This window comes from Galeopterus variegatus, unplaced genomic scaffold, assembly GCF_000696425.1.
Source record: "Galeopterus variegatus unplaced genomic scaffold, G_variegatus-3.0.2 Scaffold2502, whole genome shotgun sequence".
NCBI classification, from domain to species: domain Eukaryota; kingdom Metazoa; phylum Chordata; class Mammalia; order Dermoptera; family Cynocephalidae; genus Galeopterus; species Galeopterus variegatus.
Window position 1 is genome coordinate 104,225 of NW_007728613.1, and position 8,961 is coordinate 113,185.

At 36.3% G+C, this 8,961-nt stretch overlaps 1 protein-coding gene across 1 annotated transcript in view; it reads right to left on the reverse strand.

Annotated features, from left to right (window-relative positions):
• Nucleotides 1-8,961, reverse strand: part of MALRD1 (MAM and LDL receptor class A domain containing 1) — a gene marked incomplete at its 3' end in the record, with an annotated part of 94,608 nt that overhangs the window by 53,968 nt on the left and 31,679 nt on the right. The window contains exon 2 of the mRNA XM_008582008.1: nucleotides 7,114-7,271. Coding sequence (XP_008580230.1) covers nucleotides 7,114-7,173 — 60 coding nt within the window. The remainder of the gene's footprint in view (nucleotides 1-7,113; nucleotides 7,272-8,961) is intronic.

Sequence of the window (8,961 nt, forward strand, 5' to 3'; positions counted from 1 at the left end):
CATTGACCACTTTAGCTTTATATAATACATTTCATTAATATGATAATGAAACTTAGGCATGTTTTCTTTAGGAAATAATCTTAATATACCAGTGAAGATCTAAGTCCTGTTCATTAATTGTAGACATGGCCTTCCAGTTTATCTTTACACTCCACTTGAAATCAAGCCACATCTACTCTGCCCTGGACTTCTAAACTTTTCTTCTAAATTGTCTCCATGTGCAACAGACTAAATATTTATGACACCCAAAATTCATATGCTGAAATCCTAATCCCTAAGGTGATATTATTAGGCAGTGGGGACTTTGGAGGGGATTAGGTTATGCAGGTGAAGACCCCAAGAGTGAGATCTGTGCCCTGATAAAGAGACTAAAGAGAGCTCCCCCACCTTTTCTACCATGTGAGGTCACAGCAAGAAAGTGCCATCTATGAACAAGAAAGCAGATTCTCATCAGACCCCAAGTCTGCTGGCACCTTGATGTTGTCCCCCCAGCCTCCAGACCTGTGAGAAATAAATTTTTGTTGTTTTTAAGTCACCCGGTCTATGGTATTTTTGTTACAGCAGCCCAAATGGATATCTTATTTCACTTCTACCTTTGGCCTCCTCCTACCCACCAAACAGAACTTCTAAATTTTTAAATTAGATTATATTATGCCCCAAGTTAATTCTGTCCAATGACTTCCCATGTCTCTGAGAATAAAATATAATCTCATTACCGTCCCTACAAGGACCTCTATGACCGGGCCCCTTCCTATCTGTTTGACTTTATTTCTCTCTCTTGTTTACTGTGTTTCAGCTATACTGGCCTTCAAATACATTCTACCTTCAAGCTTTTTCATTATGTTGTACCCTCTCTGAGACAATTCTTTCTCCAGATATTCACAAAGCTGGCTCCTTCGTGTTTTTCAAGTCTAAGTTCAAACATCATCTTTCTCAAAAGGGTTTCTTTATCCCTGAATATAAAATACCTCTCTCAGCACACTATGAGTAATTCTTTATTACAGGAAACTTTTATTTGCTCCAGAGAATTGTATCACAAATGGAAGCTTTCATAGTTATCTGTTTGGTTTGTGTTTTCTTTGGAGTGGGAACTTAGACAGGATCAACCTCAAAAATATAAACTACTCTAATATATTTCAAATAGAGGAAATTTAATATAGGGAATTGGTTACAAAGTTTATGGAAGAGATGAAAAACAGCAAGGAAATTATGATGAAATCTATAGATTAACATGTGCAGGAAAATGTGTTCACCCTTAAAACTGAAGGAAAAAGGGAGATAGTCACTGTGATGGCTAATTTTAGGTGTCAACCTGACTAGATTGGGGAATACCTAGAAATGTGGTAAAGAATTATTTTGGTAAAGCATGTGTGTCCCTGAGTGGACTAGGTGGGGAAGATCCATCCTCAATATGATCAGGCAACATGCAAACTTCTGGGGCCCAGAGAGCAGAGGAAAAGGCAAATGTATTTCTCTATCCACTGAAGATGGGATACACTCTTCTCTCCTGTTCGTGGACATCAGAACTCAAGACTTCCCAAACTCTGGGTTCTAGGACCTACACCAGTTGCACTCCCAGGCTCAGGCTTATGGCCTCAGATTAAGCCACACTATCAGCATCTCAGGGTCTTCAATTTGCAGATGGTTCTTTGTGGGACTTCTCAGCCTTCACAATCACATGAGCCAATTCCCCTAATAAATCCCATCTCATATATATGTATACATATCCTAGTGGTTCTGTCTACCTGCAGAACCCTAACTCACCAAAGCCAGGTTGCCAGAATAAGGGGAGATCTGGCAGGCACACTCAGTGGGAGTTGGAACTAAGGAGGCAGAGCCTGTCAGGGGGAGACTGAGGCACAGATGAGATGTAGTAGTTTCCCCTATCTGTGGTTTCACTATCTGAGGTTTCAGTTACCTGCAGTCAACAGCAGTTTGGAAATATTACATAGAAAATTGCAGAAATAGGCAATTCTTAAGTTTTAAGTTGTGTACCATTCTGAGTAGCATGATAAAAACTCATGTTATCCCACTGGGGACACGAATCATTCACTTGTCCAGCATATTTATGCGGCAGACACTCTCTGCCTGGGTTATCAGATCAACTGCAGTGGAATCGCAGTGCTTGGGTTCAAGTTACCCTTATTTTACTTAATAATGACCCCAACACACAAGATTGGTGATGCTGGCAATTCAGGTATGCCAAGGAGAAGCTGGAAAATGCTTCTTCTAAGTGAAAATGTGAAAGCTCTCACATAAGGAAAAATGGGAAGTTTCTCATAAGTAAAAAAAAAATCATATGCTGAGGTTGCTGAGGTCTGTGGTCAAATTCTCTATCAATGAAATTGTGAAGAAGGAAAAAGAAATCTGTGCTAGTTTTGCTGTTAAAACTCAAACTGCAAAAGTTACGGCCGCGGTGTGTGATAAGCATTTTGTTACTATGGAAAAGACACGACATTTGGGAGTGGAAGACAGGAACAGAATCGTGGTCTGACTGATGGCACCCTGTTGTACCAGAAAGCACTGAGCCTATACAGCAAGGGACCCCCTGAAAAGAGTGTCACAAGCCATTTACTGCAAGTAAGGGCTGGTTACATAGATCGAGGAAGGTCAGTAGTAGCCTAACGCCATGTCACAATGCCTACGTCATTACCTGACCTCCTGTCCTCATTTAGGCATTGCACCATCTCACACCATCAGGGAAGGGTGAATACAGCACAGAGAGAGCGAGAGAGAGGCCACACTCACAACTTTCATTACAGTATTTTGTTACAATTGTTCTTTGTATTGTATTATTAGTTGTTGTTAATTTCTTACTGTGCCTAATTTATAAATTAAGCTTTATCATAGGTATGTATGTGGAGGAAAAAACATAGTATATGTATATGCAGTTTTAGGCATCCACTGGGGGTCTTGGAATGTATCTGCTACTAAGTAAAGGGTAGGGTGGGGTGGGGGGCAGATACTGTACATTTAGAGACTCAGCCCAAAATAGAGAGAGAGAAGGCTAAGGCTTTTATCCTTTTCCTGTCCTGTAGTCTTCGGCCAGTGCTCTCCATTGGCCAAACCTATTCAGAAAGGCAGAGAGCAAAGGAACCTGGGAAATGTAGTTCTCTGGAGTACAGAGCAGGGCACGGAGGGGCAGGGAGTACGTAGCATTTGATGTGAATTCAAAAAATTTGAACTGACAAGGAGTCCTGCTACCACAATCTACAATTTGAATTCTCTTTGAGGAATGCCTAGCTATTTTTACTGCCTCACAGACCCTCTACTATGAAAGCTCACCTTAGGTATTTTTTGGCCATATCCTTTCTACAGGATTTATATAATCGATGTAAGAAATAGTTTCAAACTAGCACAATTATAACCTATTATGTGCTCTGGAATCACATTTGCTATTATTAATCTAGGAAATCATCTGTTTATGGCGCATCCTAGAGCAGAGTATCTCAATCTTTGTAAATATGAGGACCCTGCAGAAATATATTTTTTCCTTGTTAGGAAAGTAATAAGTATTTAATGATGAAATATTATAAAATACATAGACTGCAAAATTTAAAAAAAAATCTTCATTTCATCATCTACAGATAATTACCATTGCAGTGTGTACACTTCCATTTATTTATTTTTATTTCTCATATATGAGGTGCTTCAAAAAGTACATGGAATATTCCTATTATATTTCAATTCTATTTTTCCGTGAGCTTTTTGAACTACCCTTGTATTTGTACATAAAGATATTGATTTAGACAAATACTAGTATATATACAAATATATATATATATATGCACAAAATTAGGTAACTTTTTAAAAATGGCATTCTACTATACATGTTCTTTAATTATCTGCTTTGGTCATTAATGAGTCATAAACACTTTTATTTATCACTAATTATTAATTCACAAAATTAATTGTTCTGTAGTGGTTCAGTGTAAGAGTGAATGTATTATATTTCACCAATTCTCATTATTTTGATCTCAGGTGGTTTTCAGTATTTGCTATTATAAACAACACTGAAAAGGAAAAGTTTATAAATAAAACCTTATGCATAGCTATCTTTATTTTTTATCATAAATTTCTAGATGTACAATGTTTTAGAAAATAATAAAATTTAATAAAAAAATTATAAAGCCAAAATGCACTTCATAATTCCAAATTGACATAGTCCAACTTCAAAGAATAAGAGTATCTATTTCTCCACACTCACAGCAAAAGTGTTCATGCTCACTTATTTCATTTTTTTAAGATCTCTTTTTAACATAAGAAATAAAAGTTTCTTCCCCCACCACAATTTCAGACAACTTGAGTTCAACTTTTGGCATTGGTTACTTGAGAAAATAGATGCACAGACGTGGGTTCTCAAACCCTTTATGAGGAGTGGTCCATCTGCTAACATTGCCCATGCAATTCTTAGAGATGCAACACATCAGTTGAAGACCACTGGCCTAGAAACTGTAGCAAATTTGGTACCATAATACCCAAATTAGAGATTATAATAAAGCACAAAATTTCATTTGAAAGAATATCATGTTGATGAGAAGTGAAGACCACTGGCCTAGAAACTGTAGCAAATTTGGTACCATAATACCCAAATTAGAGATTAAAATAAAGCACAAAATTTCATTTGAAAGAATATCATGTTGATGAGAATCCTCAATCAGAACAGTAGGGAGAATGGTTTCCACTTTATTGGTTCATCCACGTATAGAATTACTGCATGCTCAGGGAGGTTTTCCATCTGGGAATAACTCAAGATTTTCCAGAGCAGTATTTGAGAAAATGAGACTTGTCAAACTCTTGTGTTCTATGAGCGACACCAGGACACTTTATGAAAACAGTTTCTCCTGGGTTTTTGTCATGGTCAGGACTTTTTTGATAGCAAGTAACAGAGAGATTTCTGCTGGCTCAGGCAAAATAGGATTCAGGGATTAAACAGAGCAGGCATCTTTCTATTTCTCCCTCTTTCTTTAGCTCTGTGTCCCTCTGAGTGTTAGCTTCTTTCTCAGACAGTCTTTCTCCCAAAGTTGGAAAAAACGACCTCTAATAGCACTGAGTCTAGCTTATACTCTTACAACTGCTGATACAGATCAAATACAGAAAAAGAGAAATCCTCTCATATTGTGCATCAGATACTAGACAAGACAATAATTGGCCCTGCTTGCGTCACCTGTGGAGATGGTAAAAGAACATCACTAGGACAGTTAACCCCACCAAGACCATTTGGAGTTGGGGAAAGAGAATCCCCTAAAAACAAACAGCAAACAAACAAACAAACAAAAAAACAGATAACAGGCTGACTAGCAATTCTCCTCCACTATTCTGTCTAGTAGACCTCTCTGAAGACTGTCCAGAGAGCAAAAGCATTGTTACAATTAATTGCTTCTCCCTACTTAGAAAAACCAGCAGTCACCAAAATCAAGACTTGAGACCAACATTTCTATTTCAAAGGCTGTTCACCAAAACATGGCTGAAAGCAGTGGGACATTTAACTGGGTAACTGAAGTAGCTGGCTGACTGGCTGGAGGAAAGCTAAAGGATATAAAGGGTCTCTTTATGAATTGAGGAAGCAACATTTTGCTAGAAAGTGACAGAAATCTGCTTGCATTCTATGGAAAAGTCTGTTGGCCTTTCTGCAGGTATTTGTTTTCATGAGTAACAGATAACCACGGACTAGTGTCTTTTTAAATTGCAGCAATCTACGTTTAATAACATCAGTAGAAATAATGTGTTGTGGAGTTCCCTTAAGGTCAGTGGTTATAAATTCACTTGCATAAAATTTAACATAAGCAATAGCCTGACATACTGAATATTCGTATATTGTACCGTATTTAAAAACAATGAAAAAAATTCTAAAATTTTCACATGAGCTGCATTTATTCATATGCTCCTAAACTTTCTCTCTGTTGTTTCTACTGGCTTTCCTTTGGGAAAACAGACATTCACGTAAAATCAGCATAAATTCTTCACTTTCTTTGCATGTCTATATTTTTACTTGATGATAGCTCCTTTTCCTGTCATTGGCTAGACTAGATATGGCCTTTTTCTTTTCTCCATGTTTCTCCTTACACAATTTTGGTAGACAGCAGAGAACCTGGGAAACAATGCTGGGCAGTGAATATCAGATTTTGAAATCATATTTTTTGTTAATTGTGTAATCTTGGAAAAGTTTTCTAAGCCCCTTTGAGTCTCAGTTTCTTTTCTGTAAAATTAGGAAAAATATACTTACCTCAGCAGGTCAATGTGATTTGAAATCATATTTTTTGTTAATTGTGTAATCTTGGAAAAGTTTTCTAAGCCCCTTTGAGTCTCAGTTTCTTTTCTGTAAAATTAGGAAAAATATACTTACCTCAGCAGGTCAATGTGAGAATTAAAGTTAATAACATATAAAGTTTATAATACATTTCCTAAAAGATAGGAATCAATAAGAGCTGTTATTATTTATAAAGGACGATGTTCAAGATAAAGACAAAAAACCCAATTGAGTTTATTCAGGCAGCAAGATCAAATATTTGCAAGGCAATAACACTAAGTGTTGTGTTCCGATATATATTCTTTTAATTAAAAACCAAGATCCCAAAATTGGTTCATGATAATTGAAAAACTCATCGATCTTTCATACAATGAGAAGTATAAATGCTACAGCTTGTTTCTTTAAAGACATTTGTGTTTGGTGCATATTCTTGTCTTAAATTACTTAAAAATGGATCAGGCATGTTGTTTTTACTATGAGCTGATATATACTTAAAATCTTAAATTTGCTTTGTCTTTACATTGTTTTGAGTAGAAAATTCTCTTCATCATATCCCTAAGTTGTTATTAGAAGATGTATGTAAAATCTACACAAACTCTTTTATCTCCAGAGCATCCTTTAAATAGTCTGCCCCATAATTGAGGTCAGGTGGCAGCCCTCAATGAAATAAATCTTGATTGAGATTAAGATGAATGACAGCACTGTTTGCCAAAGTCCCATTGCCCCAGAAAGAAATGAGAAATTAATGGAATCAGTAATCATTACTGATGGTGTGACTACAGAAAAAAAAAAAAAGGAAAAAAATGTTTAAACATATGTCACGAATAGTTCAGTGAACGCAAGTCTCTGTCTTCCTTTTGTACCTTTAATATCCCCATGCTTCTGGAATCAACCATGTAGAACCAGAACCGAACGGTACACATTCCGAGGCTTGCTGGGAAATAACTGGAGGTTGTGATTCTTGCAGTTAATCCTTCTTTGGGGCCAGATGAGTTGACATACAGGAAGTGCTGGCCACTACCTTGAAATAGATTAACACAGGTTTTTTTCAGTGCTGTGATATATTTTATAGCATGAGGAAGACCGTGTTTAAACCACACACAAATATCCTTTTATTTCTAAAAACACACACACGTGCACACACACACACACACACACACGTAATTCATTTCCATTAAACAGAACTCATTTTCTTTTTGTGAGTCATATATCAATAACATTTAATTCTTTTGAAATAAAAGAAGTGTCATTATGATCATGGGAATCACAAAATTTACTTGGGCATTTGACTTGTGCATAACATGAACAAATATTTGCGTTGATTATAAGGATATATTCCTTTTCTCCCAATTTCCTCAAATCTGTCAGTTTCAAGTAAATAAAATATTTTGTATGCTGTCTGTAGAGCATGTATAGAGTGGGTATTGGGAACTGATTAACATTGTATCTTATTCTCAGTTGCTCTGATTCCCACACTGACCACAGTAGTAGCAAATGATTATAAATGCAAAGTGAAATGTGATCCTGACAGCCATCGCATAATATTTTCTGAGTAATAGATAACTTCCCTTCTTCTCAACTGCATTTGTATGTGAAAGATCTCTGTATTTAACCACAATTGATTTTTTTTGTTGATATTATTGTAAAACTTTGTGATAGCCACTGTATCCTTTTGTGATAGAATACACACACTGCATACACACATATTATTTTCTTAGGCTAATTATTTATTTGTATTTCCAAATGAGACTATTAAAATATTACCTCTAATTAAAAGTTTTCTTTTTTTCCTATGGTATTTTAGTATTGCTACTCCAATACATATTTTAAAATCACTACTTGAGAGTTAATAGTACAACAGTCTTCCTTTATGAGGCTTTTCTTATTAAGAGCTTGTTGTTAGGTGAATTGACTACCCTCCAAATAATCAGCATATGTATAAGTAACCTTTATCATACAGAATTTAATTCTTTAGTGCAAGAGATATTCATGCACTATTCCCCTGAATACAGTTGAAAATGGAAGTGGCCAGAGTGTACGGCAAAGGAGAGTTAGATGACCACATCACACCAACTAATGTACTGGCTTTTTGTCTTTTCATGTTTTTGAAGGAATAGAACTGTGGCTACTAGAGGTGGGAAAGGGGAAGGCGAGGGAGTGTTAGTGAGAAATTGGTTAATGGACACAAAGAATGATTAAGTTTTATTATGATGAACAGGCTAATTATCCTGATTTGATTACTACATATTGTACACAGGTATTGACAGTCAACTCCATACCCCACAAATATGTACAATCAATTATGTTTCAATTAAAAGAAAACATGGGTTGTGCAGTAAATAAGACTTCCTGTTTGTCTTATTTGAGTTGAGGGGAAAATTCAGAGAATTCCATATGGCCTCTGACTACCCCCATTTGTCTACTACTAACATCTTGTATTAGTGTGGTATGTTCGTTACAATTAATGAGCCCATGTTGATGCATTATTATTAATTAAAGTTCATACTTTACATTAGGGTTCACGCTTTGCCTTGAACATTCAATGGGTTTTTACAAATGTATAATGACATGTATCCACCATTTACAATATCATATAGAATCGTTTCACTGCCCTAAAATCCCCTGTGCTCCAACTCTTCATCTTTCTCTCCCCCCACAACCCCATCCTACTCCTGGTATCCACTGGTCTTTTTAAAGTCTCCATAGCTTTG